The sequence below is a fragment of the Pogona vitticeps genome, chromosome 4, assembly GCF_051106095.1.
Source record: "Pogona vitticeps strain Pit_001003342236 chromosome 4, PviZW2.1, whole genome shotgun sequence".
NCBI classification, from domain to species: domain Eukaryota; kingdom Metazoa; phylum Chordata; class Lepidosauria; order Squamata; family Agamidae; genus Pogona; species Pogona vitticeps.
In genome coordinates, this window is record NC_135786.1 from 165,049,624 (window position 1) to 165,068,143 (window position 18,520).

Sequence of the window (18,520 nt, forward strand, 5' to 3'; positions counted from 1 at the left end):
CATGACAACCCAATTCAGTATTCCATAAGCCAATTAAAAAAACAGGGGTACCCTAAACAAACAAAAAAACACAAAAAATGTAACTTTGAAACAGAACCTTGAGATAACACCAAATTCGGCACAGAGCTAGCAGACAGTCTGCTCTTGCACTGGGCCAAATGTTGGGATGTTTGTGTAAATAGTTTTTGAGTTGTTTGTTCACACTTGTTGCAAAACAGTCCTGACAACTGCTTTGTGTTTGGGTAAGAAGTGGATGGTTGATCAAAAAAAGGAGTCAGCTTCTGGGTTTTTCCCTGGTATGGTGTCACTTTGTGAATGGTAGTAAACACAAAAGAGTACCCTGCAGCCCATCTTGACTACTGCTCTTGGTGTTAATATGTAGGCTGCCCTTTGCTATGTAAAGCTTGGCATCCCTTTTTTTTTTCTTTTTTGGGCTGGCAATGCAGGAACGATGTTGTGCAGCAATGTCAGACCATTTCCTGGCTTTTTGAATCATGGGTAGAGAAGCACAATATCCCATATTCATAAACCTGGGGTTTTTTAAATTGAATTTGTTCTTAGTTTGGTTTCATTTCTTACATAATGGCAGCAGTTACACACACACACATACACACACACAAAATACCATTGTACATCAGCCAACTTTCCTTCAATGCAATTATTTGGTAAGAAGTGATCCACTTCATTCTGATTCATCCAGTTCTACCTGTTACCTGCCTAATCACTCTGATTTACATAATCAGAACACTGCAGTTACAGCAAAATCTAATTCAATTGTGTCAAATGGTCTGCAATCACTTTAGACTACTTCCCTCTTCAGATGTTGGATGTGTTGGGATTTGCGAAGACTATATGTGGCTTGAACTTCATGACCTATGCTCCTTCTAGGTGGTGAAGGCTGCTCACACTGCCCTCATCAAATCCTTCATAGTGCCAATGAATTCAAACACTCACTCTTTCTCCCGCACTCACACAGAAATAATTCAGAACACAAACCCACACACATTTCAAGTGATGTTTATATGGAAATTTCAAAAATAGTTTTCTAGAAATCTGATATGACAATATTTCACAATTTAATGTGTAAAATATAGTACTGACTTCCCTTGAGGGACTTTAGAAGATTTGATGTTCTGGCTATTTTAACATGAGCACGTATATTACTTCCCAAAATGAATCTAAACCCCATTGCTTAGGACGTTCTGATAAGGAATCTTTTTTTTCAAGACACTTAATTTCACAGTGTTTGCCTGAAAAGAAAATAACAGCATATGAGTAAAACTTTTTCTGCAATTCCCAGGCATGTGTTCTTCATGAAGAGTCAAGTGTCTTATCTGGATATTTATTCCGTAGTAAGGTTAATGTATTAAGTCAAAGATTGAGCATTTCGCTTTCCTCCAAATACTATTTGATTTAATTTATCATGATTGCGTAGGACATGAAATGGATGACCTCAGGTTATGGTCTTGAGGTACATGAAGCAGGTGTCTTGCTAAAGCTAAGCAAGCTTTAGAGTTAGTAGTGCTTGGGACAGCAATTGACTGAGAACTACTTCCATGCTGCCTTAATGTTATAATCAAAGAAAGGTGAGATTTAAGTATAACATATTGTCTGAAAGAACGTTGCAACTAGAGTAAAAGCAATGGAACTTACAGAAGAGTTGACTCACCAAATCCCCATTGATTCAATGGGGCTAATTTAGTTGCAATGTAGTATACTAAACAACAAGATTTGAGCCATTAGATAAAATATTTGATATAAACTATTAGATTTTTTTTTAAAAAAAAACTCACATCATAACAATGGCGTCTATGACCATTACTATGTTTGCCACAATGGTGTAGTGGACAAAGTCCTGGACTTGAGACTTCCACCTTCTAGTCCTCACTGAACCAAGAAACTCACTGCATGACCTCCTCTAAGCCTGATCTTCCTCACATTAAGATCCCCCTCCTTGTCTTTCAGCTTATTTCACAACCGCAGAGGATTTTCCTAAACTTAATGCAAGATCCTTCAACTGAGGAAAAAGAGAACTGAAATCTAGCGGTGTGCTTCTGTTTGCACAAGACAATGCTTAATCTCTCACCCAAGATCTCCGCATGCTTATAATGAGGTATTATGCAAATCCATGCACAGAGCAGAAGAGCCCCCTCTGAGGAATTTCTACCTGATAACATTTTTTCCTGGTGCACCAACTGAAATGGATGACATAGGCAACTGTATGACATGGCAATATGGTGTAGTGCGGATCACACAGGCTGGATATGGACTGTGGTGTGACCAAAACACCAATGTACTTAAGTCCATAGAGGCATGGGGCTTTCCATGAACCCTGGTTTACCCTAGATGAACAACAGGCTGGTGCCTATTTCTTCATCATATCTCCTTTTTCTGGGTTTTTTTTTTTTTTTGTTAAACTGACCACAGCTTAAATCTGTGGTTTGTTCACTGTGTCATGTGAACTCATTTGTACATTCCTCTCTGCTTCATTTCTCTCCCAAAAGAAATCAAAGATGGAAAGCTGCAAGCAAAGATAAAATAAAACTGGCCCATATGTCTTCATGGTATGAAGTTTACAAGCACAGTGAGCAAACTACATGCATCAGCATGCCATTATCCACAGGAACGGCATCCTGTGGGTGTGCCCATTGACTAAAGCAACTGGAGAGAAGACAGTTGAAGGAGGTCAGATTTATGGAACATTTGTAGAGAACAAGAATCTTGATTAAATTACTACAACTCAGCAATGACAATAACCTTGAACCACAAGGAAACAGTATCTATTAGGTACAGGTGCAGGGTCGTGTTTCTTTTCCTTGGCACAAAACAATTAGCATGTATATCTTTCAGGGAAGTAATGTTTTTTTAGGGGAAGTAATTTTTTTTTGAAGATTTTGATACGTTTCTAGCTTCTAGTTTCAGATTGCATATGCCTCTTGACCCTGCTTAGAAAGCAAATATCTGTAAAAGAGTATCACTCTGTGTTGTCAGTAGAGTTTGTATGTTTTTCCACATCATTGTACACATTTGATCTGTCAAGTGGATTTTGATAGAAATCAAAGCAGTTGTACAGTTGACTCACCAAATAAACTTTTCACTTCTGAATCAGAAACATAAAAAGGTGGACCTGGAAAATAAATGGTATAATCTAATAAGCAAGAGGGTGAGGGGAATCAAATCAGGCATATTTTTACACTTGTTTTGAAAAAATATGATATTGCTGGGTTTTCTAAGTGAGTTTACAGATGTAACCTGTTAATATTAATGTCACCTGGTGATGGTCCACTTATATTTCCAAAACCAGATGAGTAAGTTGTATAGGAATTATGAGGATGTAGTTAAAATTGTCGGCAGAGCAAGCAACAGCAGAGTTAAATTTTGAATTTATTCATTAGATACTGCAACGACTAACAATGTGTGCCTCCCTCTTTGCAAAGAAATAACAATCACACATTTCATTTGAAAACAATACAAAAGCAAGTGTTACCACCTAGTTCTAGGAAACTGAGGTAGAAATGCAGGGAACCATATCTGCCTCCTCACCTCCTGAGAAATAAGCCAGGCTGTTTCCTCTGTGCTCTCTCAGAGTGTGTCAAGAAGGAAATGTGAGAAGGAAAGGAAGCAACACAAAAAATTCCTAAAAATACCAGTCTAGATCAAACGAAGGTGAGTAGAGGTCAGAGCAGCTAAAGGATAGTTTAGGAAATCTGAGCAAATCCCTATTTCTCTATCTATTCCTCTCCATACTTGTATCTTCTTCAGTGTAAGCTGTGTTGCACCCAGACACTTCCAAGGAATAATATGTGTGGGAAAACCTTGCACAGTGGTTTGATCCTGGTGTGTAAACAACAGCCCCTGGTTAAGACCTGTACGGGGCACTTAGGAGATAAGATGGATTTATATGATAATTTCCACCACTGAATAGCAAAATCCCCCTTTTTGCAATGAGCTTAATGTGTAGATCCATGAATATTTGGATCCTGCATTCTTCTGCACTGTCATTTACTGGTGATCTAATCTCCTTTAACCTTGCTTTTTGCAGCAGATTGTACTTAAACTAAATTTCCCCCATAAATTTCCTATATAAAATGTGTGTGTGAGCAAGTATGTTTGCACAAACACACACACTGTGCCTCCTGCAAGTAGAGCCAGCCTGTGTGCCTTTGGTTAGCTTTACAGTCCCAGGGTTCCCCCAAAAGAAGGGAAGGTAAACCACTTCTGAGTAGTCTTTACCTGGAAAACACTGAAAAGGGTTGCCATAAGTCAGAATTAACTTGAGGGATAATGATGATGATGATTACAAAACACACTAAAACAACTGAAAGCACTAAGTATGTTCTGGAATCCCAGATCAACACTGATATGATTGGCTGAACTCTTGTTGCCCTGTAATCCTTTTCAGGACCCATTATTTCCCATTATGAAATATCACCTTCTGATGAGGTAACAAGTTGTGTGATTCAATGTTATTTTTTCAATATATCTAGCTGAGGTTTTGTGACTTTAATATCCTACCTTTATGTTTGCTTGGATCATACAAACAAGTAACTAGAAGACAACGACAATTTTCGTTCATTAATGATAATATCAGCTGGCTGTAACTGGAAAATATAAAACAACTTCAACATTGTACACATACCCTCTTTTTTTTTACTTAATCAAAGCACAGAACATGTGAAATGAACAAGACTTTCACTGAAAAAACCTTTGGTAATTTTAAACATCAAATCCATAGGTATGGCCTCAGAAAAAGCATACAGTTCCTGAGAAAAGATTGATGGAGGGACTACATAGAACAGCAGATTTAATTAATGACATGTACCCCGTTTTCCTCCAATCAATGAGGCATGCCTGCAGAAATGGAACCTGGGTTTAGCTTACTGGGGGGGGGGAGCGGCAGGGAAAGGCCACTTTCTGCAATATCTACAAATGTAAAGGTTATATTTTGCTTGCATAAAATAACAGAAGCAGCAAATGCAGATTTGTTAGCCCACATCAGATCCCTGGAGGGACGGAGGGTGGGAGGTACCTGCTCCGCTTCTGCTGGCCCATTTGATGTAACATCTGAATTTGAACTCATCAGGATATTCAAGTCCATTGTTTATGGCTTGAATGAAGTCAGTTTTACTTCCACTAATTGCATTTTTCAGCTTGCCAGTACCAGAATGTTTGTGCTACGAACAATCACGGCAGTGACATCTACATAACAATGAAGTTTGTATTTTTACATTTTACCCTTTCACTATCTACACTTCCCCAAGATTAGCAAGCATGTGATTATATAACTGCAATAACACAATCTTTGAATGATGCATTTCATAAAGCAGACCCTTTCAGGTATGTTTTTTCTCTGCTGGACTCGAAGGTGCTACACAATTCTGCTGGTCTTTCAGCTCACCATTACTTCTCCACTCTCTCTGCCTCTCCTTTTGTCTCAAACCAATTTTTACACACCCACACCCATCCTCTTCTTTTGGCTGCAGGAGGACTATGTCACTCTTTCCAAGCACCAGTGAATTTTTTCCTTTCAGACAATCCAGACAGATCTCTATCACTCAAACATCAGCTGTTCCTAAGGAACATGTGCAATCACTATAACAATATCCTGAAGAGCCAAAGAACCATAGACGGACATATCTAACCCATGAGACATTTTCCAGCACACATCCCTTTGAGAGGAACAATAGTGCTCTTGTGTAGCTTCCATTCACTGTGTTCCTTGATAATTAGTCAGCATGTGTGTGTGAAAGGAAGGTGTTAGCTGAATTTTTTGGCTCAGGCACAAAATTGTCTCAAGCCAGCCCTGGATGAAGTGATGCACTGTCTGAGATGCAGGGCTTTGGAGACCCTGTTTTGATCCGAGTAGAAATTGAGATGATCCCTTTGGAACATGTTGTCTCTCGAAGGAGCCTGAAGTGAGTTAATACAGTCTACTGGTGGCATGTGTCAAGCACCAGAGACAGCAGTCCAATGGGCCACAGACAATCCAAGACGGGCTAGAGCTATGTTCCAGAGGCAGCAACCTGAAGCTCCACAGGGGTCAGAAGGAAGGGATGCCCGATACAGGTGGGCCAGGTTCCAAAGGGGAAAAGGAGAATGAGCAATGAAAGCCAGGCTCCAGGAGCCTGTAGAGCAATCGTGACAGACAAGGAGATGAGCTGCTTAGACCAGAAAACATCCTTGAGTCCAGATCTTGGAAAGTTATTTTTAACAAGTGTGACTAACTGTAAGGACATGCTGAAGCCCTCTACAACAGAGTTGTGGCAGGATGATGCTTTGGGATCCAAGACATCATCTTCCAACTGTTCAATTATGGAGGGCTTCAGTGTGTGATTTTATAAATTCTTCTTAAAAGTAATTTTCCAGGTTCAGTGAGATAAGGCCCATAGATGTCTTATGTATGTCTAAGACACCTGATCCAGCCAGACCAACAAAGTTCATTCCATTTTTTAATTCTTATCTGGGTGGTAGCTGGCTCTGTTGTTTAGGCCCTCATTCCATGTTCCATCCTGCCCACCACCTTACAAATTGCACGCAGTGTTATGGGTTAGGTAGTGAACTGCACACAGTGGACTTAAGTGAGGGGTAGGCAATCTATGGCCCTCTAGATACTTTTCGACAGCACTTCCCACAATCCCACGACTTTAGCAAGGCTAGCTATGGCTGCTGGAAGCTGCAAGCAGGCAAAGAGCTGCAGGCAAAAAGGGATCCAGAAGACCACAGACACCCAGCTTTGAAAAGTGCCTGGACAAGCCAGATAGTGCAACAATTATTTCATTTAGAGTCCCATATGTATTCACTTATTAAGAGAGCTCATAGCAGAAGACTGACTAATGCAAATTATGTCACGGAGGAAATAGCTCTTTCTGTAGAGCCAGAAGGTTTAACGAGTAAGAGCACCGGTCTCAACATTTAATATGAAATGCAGTATCAGTTACTAACCGTTCTCTTTGAGAAGGATTAACGGCTACTAGGGAGCCCCTGTCCCAAATCCCATCAACCTTGCCAGTAACAGTGCTATAAGTAAGAAAGAAATTTGCATGTTAGAAACTGTGAGCATCATAGATTCATGATCTCTATGGTACCAAAAAATATAGATGTTGCATAAAAGTAGCACAGGATTTTTATATTACTTCAGGAACACTCTTCCTTTCCGTGAGCAATGCTGTGCAAGTGATACCATTAGGATATTTGTGCAGAGCTGAAGATAGTATGTTTTACTTTACACTGTGCAATGTGACAGAAATGTGTTTCTTTGTGCTGTAAGTGCACCAAGCAGGCATTATAGTCATACAATACCCATATTCATGGCAGGAACAACACAGTATTTGTTATGCAAACATTGAGGCAGGGTTCAAAGAACTATGAAACATAGTTTCTCGTTTGTTTCTCACACTGTTACTACTCATGCTACATTGCCACTGACTTTTCAAACCGAAAGAATTTTTAAAAAAATAGTTTATGATCGCATATGAGCTAGATTTTCGAAGGGGGAAAAAGGTCAGAAAATTCTTCTGGGCTAGCAAAAAACTCTGAATTCTCACCAACATAAAACCCCACATACATATTCACAGAGGCAACCTTGTGCCCTGCTGCTTGTCCTCTATGATCAGAACAGGCTCCTTAGCCAAAAACATCTGGTGTGCCACTGCAAAGATATTGTTATGTGCCATCAGATTGCTTCCAACTGATGGAGAGCCTATGAATGGGCAATCTTCAAAATGTCCTGTCCTCAACAGCCTTGCTCAGCTCCTATAAACTCACACCTGTGGCTTCCTTAAGGGACTCTGTCCATCTCCTATTTGGTCTTCCTCTTTTCCTGATGTCTTCCAGCTTTCCCTGAATTATTATTATTATTATTATTTAGAGAATCTTGCCTCAACATTTTTGCCTCCAGAGATAGTTCAGGCTTGATTTAATCTAGGACCCACTTGTTTGTCTTTCTGCCAGTCCAAGGTATCCACAAAGTTCTCCTCATCCACCACATTTCAAATGAATTTTTTTTTCTGTCAGCTTTCTTTACTGTCCAATTTTCACATCCATACACAGTGACTGGAAATACAACAGTGTGGATAATCTTGTTCTTGTTCACCAGTAACACATTCTTATTCCTGATTATCCTTTCTACTTCCTTCATTGCTGCTCTGCTTCCTAGCAGAGATGGCCAAGCCCATATGCCTTGCGTTGAGAAATTCTTCCTTAGTGGTATTACTGGTAAAGTGCCTTGGGAGATTGCCAGAGCTATAATCTCTCCAACCTTGAGGACTTCTCAGAGCAAGGAATCTGGGTCCTAATCAGCTCTGGAGAGCTGTGTAATGGGCTGCTTTGGTCAGCAAGGATATCTGGATTGCTGGTTCCTCCAACAGGTGATGTTGTATGATGAACACCCATTCACTGCTCTTCCCACCTGATGTGGGAGCCTCACCCTACCAAACATGAGGGATGGCCTTACTTATTCAACTTATTCCTCTGAATTGATTTATGCATGTTCAACACTTGGGAACTGCAGCATCAGCTGATGACATGCCTGTGCGAAATAGTCACTGCAAAAACAACACAAAGGACACAGATTTCATATCACACCACAGCACCTCACATACTTTTTTCAGATGAGGCAGATCATCATTGAGCTGTGAGTTATTGAGACATGCATGCATCAATCAGGCCTAAAATTAAGTTCCCAACATGCATTCATAGGCTGAAATCCTGCTACTCAGCACAGTAAATTGCAACTAGAGTAGGCCCATTGAATCAGCAAAATATACAGAAGAGATGACTTACCAAATCCCCACTGATTCAATGGGCCTACTGTAGGTGTGACATACTATGGTAAGTAACAAAATTTCAGCCAGTCTCTCGTAGTTTTATTTTGGTAGATCTAAGTCAGGCCATTCTGATGTTATTGAATTACACAACCCATCATTCTAGACCACTGGCTGAAGGAGAAGGCAGTTGGTGTTGAACAACATATTGGAGGCCACATATTTTCCAACCCTACTCTAAGGGAAAGATCAATGTCTGCACTTCAGAAACAAGGCAATATTTCTGAAGTACATCTACGTCTAACTTTAAAGGCATTTTGACACACACTTACTGGTAAGAATTTTAGAAGAGTACTTGAAAATGGGACCGCCAATGAAATGTCGCAGCATTTGGTGCTTCAGTTTAATGATTTTGCATATTCTTCAGTCATGCATTCCTTTATAATACTCCATTTTGATTCCTTGTCCACATGTTTTACATCCCACTCCCATTATAAGCTGGCAGTATTCTGTGCCTACTGAATAAATTGAAGTCTCACTGGGCTATTTTGGGGGCTCTGATCTTATAGGGTTCTTCCCCTCCCAACAATGTGTGTGTGTGGTTTTTTTTTGCAAATTTTGGGGCTCCCTCAAACCTGTGAATACTTCCTCCTTGTATATAATGGTTGTCTAATGCACTGGTTCTTAACCTTGAGTTACTCAGCAGTTTTGGACTGCAGCTCCCAGAAGCCTTCACTACCAGCTGTGCTGACTGGGGTTTCTGGGAGTTGCAGTTCAAAAGCATCCGAGTAACAAAGGTTAAGAACCACTGGTCTAATGGATATACAAGCAATGGAACTTATACTTGAACACCCAGGAACAGAGCATATGTTTGAATCTTATCCCTGTTCCTTCAGAATATCTTTGGTGGGACGAAACAGAGCAAACTGCCATCAGACACATTACAAGTTATGGAAATATTCCAAAGTGCCACTCTGTTCCTACCTGGTCAAATCATAAATACTGCAACAATACAAAGATATATTTCCAGAAGTACTCTGCAATGAAGAATGGGAAGATAGCTCTCAATTAACATTTTAAAAGAATGTTTAAAAACTAACAAAGTAACAATTTTAACCAGGTGAACATCCGTACAGCATTAAAATCTATTTTTCAATGAAGGATGAATATTTTAAAAATCTAATGTGAAAAGTTACTTCACCATGGTGCAGTAGTAAAACTGCAGTCCTGCAGTCAAGCTTCTGCTCACAACCTGAGTTCAATCCTGACAGGCTCAGGTAGCCAGCTCAAGGTTGACTCACCCTTCCATCCTCCCAAAGTCAGTAAAATGAGTACCCAATTCCAGAGGGGTGTATGTTAAAGAGTTGTTTGCATAATTATGTTGTAGACCACATAAAGAGTGCTTTAGCACTTTGTAGCATAATGTAAGTTGAAATAAGAACAACATATCTAGCCTTAAGCACAAGGGTCAGAATCCTACTGTTTTGTGTGTGTGTGTGGTTTATTTTTTGTGCATTGAAGCAAAGGTGTAGCAGTTAATTGAGGCTAATTAAAAAGGAGTCAGTCACTTATCTGGTTCTAGGAGTAGGCACACAAACTGCTAGCAAAACTTTCTGTCCACGTGCGTAAAAACCAAACAGGATTCTGGCCATGAGCTTGTTAATACTGACGCCAACAAGAAAACTGCTGAATTAACACTTATCAAGGATATCGGTTCTCACAGCTGTGGCTTGAATTGGGATTAAGTGTTTGCATCCTACTACTACATGTTTTAATTCACTGATCTGTACTAGGATGTTTATTAATACTAATTTGTAAACAGACACAGTAAGTACAGCTGACCAGCCTCTGTGCTTAGCTGCAAGTGTGGGAATGTGGGCTCAATACAAACCTTGAATAATTTAGCTCCAGGGATTTGTGGAACAGTTTCTTCTGAAAAGGAAAGGTTCTGTTCAGCGAAAAACTCCTTCAGGGCACTCTCACTAATTTCCACACCAACGACATGGTGTCCCAGGTCAGCTAACCTATGTATAACAATAAATGTGGCTTGCTTACTTATATTACTATATATTTTTAAAACAACAGCAAACAATAAAGTCAAAGTCCACTTGGGTGGTGAATGCCGGAGGTGTATGAGTAGATTGTAATTGTTGTAAGCCACCCAGAGACCTTTGGGTAGAGCGGGCGGCATATAAGTTAAATAAATATGTAAATAAGATACACAGGGATACAGAATGGATTGTGCACTGAAGTTTTAGCCAGTAGCCACATACAGGAATTAAACCACTCAGACAAACATTCTCTGTACAGACATATTGTGTGAGGCTGTGGGAGTCCCTTATCTGTTCCAGCCAGCATACTATACTGGGGTGGTGGTGGTGAAGAAATGGCTCAAGCTAGTTTTTGGGAAGCCATAATGCCAATAAATGCAAGTGACACCTTCTGATTTTCAGTAGCACAACCCCATTATTTTTGGGGGGGCGGGAGGGCCTGGCGTGCTCTGGTCCATGGGGTCACGAAGAGTCGGACACGACTAAACGAACGAACGATGGAATTGTAAGCAGATTTTGTAACAATGACAGTGTAGTATAGTGGATAGAGTATCAGTTTAAATCCCTATTCAGTCATGGGAATTCCGTGGAAGATGGCAATAGTAACATCACTCATTAAGTATCTCATACACCAGCGTTTCCCAAAGTGTGCACTGTGGGTTCATGGGACACCAGGAGACCCACCCAGGGGTGCAATGGAATCCTCTAAATCTCCCCCTCCCTTCTCTCCCCCCCCCCCAAGTATTGTACAGAACTTACTTGCAGTTTCTCTGGTGTCCTGTGCATGGTGCAGAGCGGGAACCCTGGCCCAGTCTTGCCAAAGGACTGAGCTTTCTGCCCTCCTGCTCTCAAGGAAGCCTTCCCTGCCACCCCTCCCACCTCCTTGAACTGTTCCCATTTTGCCCAGAAGCTGCTTCCCTCAGAGAAGTCAAGCTGAGTGTGTTTTACTTACACCAACTGTATACGTTTAGCATAGTCTCTGGTTCCACCTAGTGGTCAGTACTAGCAACACACTTTGGGAAAGTGTATTCCTCTATTTTATTTTATTACAGTGGTGCCTCGCATTATGACATTAATTAGTTCCAGCGAAATCGCTGTAGAATGAAAACGTCGTAATGCAAAAATAAAAAACCCATTGAAACGCATTAAAACCCGTTTAATGCGTTCCAATGGGCTAAAAACTCACCGTCCAGCGAAGATCCTCCATAGGACGGCCATTTTCAGTGGCTGTCTTGCGAGGAATCCGTCCCAGAAAACAGCGGGGAGCCATTTTATTTACCCCGTGGCCATTTTGAAACCGCCAATCAGCTGTAGGAAAATCGCTGTTTTGCGAAGAATCGGTTCCCGAAACAGGGAACCAATCATCGCAAAGCGAAAAAAGCCTATTCAGACCATTGTTTTGCGATCGCAAAAGCGATTGCAAAAATGTCGTCGTAATGCAGTTTTATCGTAATGCAGGGCAATCGTAAAGCGGGGCACAACTGTATTTGTTTCAAGCAGCAGATAAGTGAAACTGCAGGTACTAAGTTTGTGGATACAGTAGTCTTTCTGTACTGGGGAGCTGCAGCCAGTTGCCAGTAAGTCAAGGGAGCAACAAGACAAAAAAGTTAAAATGGGGAACCACTGTCACACCTTGAAAACCTTCTTAGGATTGCCCTAAGTTGGGTACAATTTGATGGTATGTAATACAGCATCAATAGTTACAAGATCTACTAATCCTTCTTTGATATCACCAGTGCCATGGAATTCCCACAGAAACAGAAAACAACCTGGAGGACTTTTAGTGCAAGTTTTTCTGTTTACATGACTAGATTAGGGTTAAGCAATACTTCAGTTTAGCTGTCAAACCTGGAGATCAACCCTTTCTACTGTTGTGTCCTCATCATCAGACTTCAGTTTTAGTTGAACATTAGTGCTCTTGTACAGTTCCCAGTCTACTGAGTGGGGACTGTGCAAGATAATCTTTCTGTGGATCTCCTGGGTCCTTTAGGTTCAGCAAGAAGGCCTTTGAAATTGAAATATGGTGTCTAATCCAACCATCTGATCAAATCTACTCCAGATACAGTGGTGCCTCGCTAGACGATTGCCTTGCAGGATGAGGAAATCACTAGACGATGGGTTTTTGCAAGCGCTATAGTGCTTCGCAAAATGGCTTTCCCTATGGGTGATTTTCGCTGGACGATGTTTTGGTCCGTGGTTCATAAAATGTTTTTTTTTCCAGGACCGGTTTTTGCTAGACGACGATTTTGACAGCTGGGTCCGCGTTTCGCAAAACGGGTGTTTTCGGGACCGTTTTTCGCTAGATGCCGATTTTGACAGCTGATCAGCGCTTCGCAAAATGCTTTCCCTATGGGTAATCTTTGCAAAACGATGACAATTTTTGCCCATTGGAACACATTAAACAGATTTCAATGCATTCCAATGGAGAACCATGCTTCGCTAGACAATGTTTTCATACAACAGCAATTTTCACGGAGCGAATTAATATCGTCTAGCGAGGCACCACTGTATTTTTGACCACAACTCCCATCACCCTCAGCAAACACAGTCATTGACCAAGATGGTGATGTTTCAAAATGCCCAGAGGCAACAGTTGGCAGTAGGCAAAAATAATTCTTTGGACCTAGTACTCATTAAATGAGCACTCTAAGTCATGTTTCTGAAGGCGAAAAGAGACTTGTCAATCTGGGTGCGTATATTCACAATGCAAAGTGTACCTTAGTGATTCATCAGTAATACAGCAGGTTCCCTTCTTCTGTCTGTTAACTGTGCTTCCACCCACAGAGCTATAAACCTACATCACAATAAAACTGAAGAAGAGGGATGGTTCATTTACCATTTCATTTCAATGGTTTTGCCACAAAGCGGAAAAAATATCTTCAGTCCCTTCCTGCCATTCAGTAGAAGATCCAGATACTTCCTCAGAAAACTGCCAAAGAACAAAAAAGTTCCTAAATATCAACAGAATAATTGGGCTTTATTTTCTGATTCTGCAAGCTAGATAAGGGCTTGATATATATATTTTTAAAAAATTACTTGTTACACCTGTGTAAATTGGCTGAATGTTATACCCAGGCAATAAGGATTGCACAATTCAATGGTGCAATCAGTTGTGGGGTTTCCATTGCAACCAGTTATGCAATATGTCTGAGAAGTACTTTGGGGATAGCATTTCTGCCTTAATGAGATTAGAGCTATAACCTGTATAACCACTGCAAGAGGATTTCAGCCAGTATTGATCCTTTGTATGTTTACTTAGAAGTAAACTATGTTGACTTCAATGGGATTTACTCCCATGCAATTGTTTATCAGATTACATGTATGTAGTTTTGTAATGGGAGAAACCCAGTGTGGTGTAGCGGATAGAGTGATGGACTAGGACTCTGGAGACCAGGGTTCAAATATCCCCTTGGCCATGGAAACTCACTGAAGGAGTGGAAGTGGTAAAACCACTCTTTAAATATGTTACTTACCTTGAATGTCTATAAAAGTAGTTATAAGTCAGTTCCAAGTTGATAACACATAACAGTTCTGGGGAGCACCTGGCTATAGAAGGCTATATTGATAGAATATAAAACTACATACGGATGTCCTTGTTCCATATGAAATCCAATATTTTTTGTTTGCCATTTCGCTAGCCATTCTTCTTCAGTCACCACTCGGCTTTCTTGTAACTTGGCTTCAAAGTATTTTTCATTCCCAGTGACATCTGGGGAATTTTCCATGGCCCAGGCAACCTTTGTACAGAGAAAAATGGCCAAAACAACTTGTGACTCATTAGTTAATACTTCTACCTTGTCATTAGACCAGAACCTTTGTTTTATATGTTTATAGAACAACCACCCTGAGTTTAAATTCAGTTACGTTTATGGCAGCACTTGTACCTGCAACTTTTCAAGGCATTAACTAGGGCCAAAGGACAGCATGGCCCTGCCTTCTGTTCTAGAAAACAAAACACTAGTCTTTATCAAAGCACAGACTCCCTAGGAAAAGAATGAGAAACACACTGAGTTCCAGAACACGTATGTATGTGTCAAAACTGACTGTATGATTTACTGGTTATATTCATGACGTATGCATGCATACTCTGCATATGAGAAGCTGTGGGTACATCAGTCCTCTGCTTGCAAATGTCTATATTATACATGCAAAGGTCAGGGGTGGAGAAATGTGTTGCGCATGAAATTGGGAGTGGGGCTACAGAGGTATAGCTGAGGCACATATGTTAAAGAATAACCAAACAGGAGAAGATTTTAACTCCCCCGTGGGAGCTTTGCACACAGTGGTACAGCGCAGTCTTCTGTATTCCTTGGGAGGTAGCAGAGAACTGAGAAATCACTAATTTGTTTTTCAGAGCTCCTGATTCACTTCTGAAATGACAGGCACAAGACTTTTTCAAACCTGGTGTTAGACAGGCTGGCTTATACACAGAGCTTGGGAAAAAATTTTTTTCAACCAAACTTCCCGAAAGCCACAAGTGATGCTGGCCCAGGGATTCCAGGAGCTGTAATCCAAAACAAAAGCTTTTCTATAATAATTAAGCACAATAAATCCTGTCTTTTAGAGTTTATAGACAATCAGAAATTTCTGGCAATCGTGCTGTGTTAGCCTTTTGTAGCAAAAGAATAAAAAGTCTTGTGATATGTTAAAAATTAAAATTAAGGAGTCACAAGATTCTTTGTTGTTGTAATGGACAATCAAATGAATCCAGGGAAAATCAGGAAATCTGATACTGAGTCAAAAATGGAGCCAACAAAGTGGGCAATGGGCTGGACTGCTGGTTAGTTTAAGTGGCATCAGCCAGACATAAAAATGCAATGACGAGCCACAGAAGAAACTACTTAAAAAGATAAAGATACAATGTAAACATACAAGAGTTTATGAATAACAAATACATTATTATTCTATTATAATAAGTATTGTTCTGTTATGCTGTTTTCAATGGACTGACAGAAAATAATAAAATATTAAAAAACAAACAGTCCACTCACAAAATATAGCATGTACAATATGTGATGTCAGCATCACCAGATTATAATAAGTGCTTTCTTCAGCTAAGGATAGATGCATATGGTTGTATATTTTTTAAAACTGGGTGATTATATAGTCTTACAGCATCCCTGGAGGGACATTTATATACATGAAGTAACTGAAAGGCAGATATTTATCTTGATGACAGAAAGGTGCCATTTGGTGGTTTCCTAGCAGTGAGCCAATCCACCAGAACCTTGTGCAAGTCAATAAGGTAAAGGTTCCCCTTGACATTTAGTCCAGCCGTGTCTGACTCTAGGGGGCGGAGCTCATCCCCGTCTCCAAGCTGTAGAGCCAGCGTTTGTCCGAAGACAGCTTTCATGGTCACGTGGCCAGCGCAACTAGACACGGAACACCGTTACCTTCCCACCGAGGTGGTACCTATTTATCTACTCACAAATGCATGCTTTCGAACTGCTACCTTGGCATTAGCTGGGACAAGCGACAGGAGTTCACTCTGACGCGTGGATTCGCTCTTATGACTATTGGTTTTCTGACCTTGCAGCACAGAGGATCTACAGTTTAACCCACAGCACCACCACATCTGGGTCTACCCTCTTGCTTAATGCAGTAATACTGTATACTGCCTGATAGTATCATGAGGGTGCACAAGTTACACAAGGGTGTGGCTCAAAAGAGCTGTTACATTTGTGCTCAAATTTACATTTTGAACACGGGAGTTTCCCTTGATTGTACTCCCAGCACACCTCTCTTGGCCAGCCAACCACCTGATTTGCCTGTCTCACTTTTTCCTTTTATATTAGGGCCAACTAGGACCAGCCATAATTTATTGTTGATTAAACCCTATCTGGCTCTGCTGCTATGTGAGGTGTGTCGGAGGGGACTGTGCTTGGAGCACACTAGCCACATGGTTGCTCAAATGCCACCTCCTTTCTGGATATATACAAACTGCACCACCTCTATGAAGACAGTACCCCATGACAATTTCATGGGATACTGAGAAATCTTAACCAGCTAGCTCTGTGAGCCTGAGAAGGTTTGGATTCTAATTCTTCTAAATCTGTTATTGACAGCCACATCAAGTGATTGTGATGGTACTCGTTAGTGTAGTGGACTAGAAAATTCAAAGTCAAGCTCCCACTGAACCATGAATTCACTGTGTGAATTAACTTTGGACTGGTTACCATCTATTGATCTAACTTGTTGTGGTGATATAGTGAGCAGGAGGAGAGCCATGCATACTATATTGAGCTCATCAGAGGAAAGTCCAGCTATAAACAAACAAATGAATAAAAGATGGTTTGCCTGTACTGTATATAAATAAACCAACCCAGATAAAATATTACTGACATTTGTGTACTGTATAACATTGTACATAATCAGTCAGAACTAAATAGCCAAAATCCTATTATAAAATAATGCATGAGTAAGGGAGGCTGTGAAACTTGCAATTTTCTGGCCACTTGTTGCATGCCTGGGTACACAACCAAGTGTGCAACAGACCACATGACTGTACCATGTTGGAGCATGTGACAGGTAGACAGCACAATTGTGCACACTGGGTACGTGATCTCCAATTTGTGCTGCAAAATCCTAGTCGGATGCTGGTCACTGGTAGAGCCACCTGTGCTCTATCCATCTGGAAATCCAGCTCATGTTTGTTCACCTTTTAAGGACTGCTACACTCCCTGATAACTTGTATGTCATGAATGGGCCAATATATACAAAACACCCCAAGGTGCAACCTCCACATCAATACTTTTCAATAAAATTAGTCCACACATTCAGCTACCAACTGTCAAGGGGTGGCACCTAGATATCTATTCATACCTTGATAACTGTAGTATGAATAGAGTCACTGATAAACTACTATGTGCAATAGTTTATACTATTACCAAGTGGCCTAAAAATCCAGGCTCAAAGTAGTAGTCAGTTGTTATTATGGTTTCAGGCCAATTGTCTTCAGTGTAGCCTACCTCACAGAGTTGTTGGGAGGGTGAAAACGACAAAGAAGCCAGGCAAGCTGCCGAGATTCTTGGAAGAAATGCATGAAAAACAAACAAACAAGTCTTCCGCCTTCAAAATATACCAGAGTACAAGCACCATTAACCTTATATAAGGGAACTCTTGTCCAACCTAAATGGAAGGTAACGGATGAGGCAAGCCTGGCATTAAACGGTAACCAGAAGTAAGGAAACCACGGGGGTGAATTGCTCCCAGCACGGGATGAAAAAAAAAATGTAATGAAGCCTCAAAGGAGACCCAGCCACTTGGCCGCCAGCCCCTCAAGTGCCCCTTTCTTTTACACCCGTTCAGCCTCTGGGAAGGCGCCTGGAGTCCTCCCCATGTCCCGCCTTTTTGAATTCTCGGTATTAAATTTAATTTACCTGGTGGGTGGGGGTCGGATGAAGAGAAACAGGACCAAGAGTTGCAAGGGTGCCCTTAAGGAGGAGCTCCGCCAAGCGAGCTCCAAGCGGCCAACCAGCCCGCCTTCAATCCTGGAGGGTCTCTCGGCCTTAACCCTCCCAGAACCGCTGCGCGGGGGGGGGGGGGGCTCTAGCGGCGGGGCAGCGCTGCAAAGCCTGCCTGCCTGCCTCGCTCAGGGCGCCGAGGAAAAGAAACGCCGGCTTGGCTACATTGTCTCCGCCCTCTCCATTTCACCCCACCCCGGCGGCCTGCGCGCTACGCGCTGAGGAGAGCGGAAGCAGGAGGAAG

The 18,520-nt window shown here is 41.2% G+C and overlaps 1 protein-coding gene across 4 annotated transcripts; it reads right to left on the reverse strand.

The window, feature by feature from the left end:
- Positions 1-1,001: 1,001 nt before the first annotated feature.
- TPMT (thiopurine S-methyltransferase) lies at positions 1,002-18,332 on the reverse strand. 4 transcript variants are annotated; one of them, XM_072998671.2, is made up of 10 exons: positions 18,193-18,332; positions 14,399-14,550; positions 13,650-13,742; positions 10,654-10,786; positions 9,747-9,799; positions 6,943-7,017; positions 4,516-4,601; positions 3,083-3,127; positions 1,670-1,717; positions 1,002-1,250 (listed from the first exon to the last, which is right to left on the reverse strand). In XM_072998671.2, exons 2-10 carry the CDS (start codon positions 14,536-14,538, stop codon positions 1,138-1,140), a joined length of 786 nt encoding a protein of 261 aa, XP_072854772.2. In that variant the 5' UTR covers positions 14,539-14,550; positions 18,193-18,332; the 3' UTR covers positions 1,002-1,137. The 4 variants fall into 4 exon arrangements, with proteins under 4 accessions (XP_072854772.2, XP_078249625.1, XP_072854773.2 ...); XM_078393499.1 differs by lacking the exon at positions 13,650-13,742; XM_072998672.2 differs by lacking the exon at positions 1,670-1,717.
- Between the last annotated feature and the right edge of the window lie 188 nt (positions 18,333-18,520).

What these genes read in the sequence shown, in the direction of transcription:
- TPMT (XM_072998671.2), bottom strand. Translation starts at nt 14,538, where the DNA reads ATGGAAAATTCCCCAGATGTCACTGGGAATGAAAAATACTTTGAAGCC. An exon ending in AAAACCATTGAAATGAAATG is followed by an intron (nt 10,787 to 13,649) that starts GTAAATGAACCA and finishes TGTTATACATAG; the next exon opens with GTTAGCTGACCTGGGACACC. An exon ending in ATTGAATCAATGGGGATTTG is followed by an intron (nt 1,251 to 1,669) that starts GTGAGTCAACTC and finishes TTTTCTTTTCAG; the next exon opens with GCAAACACTGTGAAATTAAG.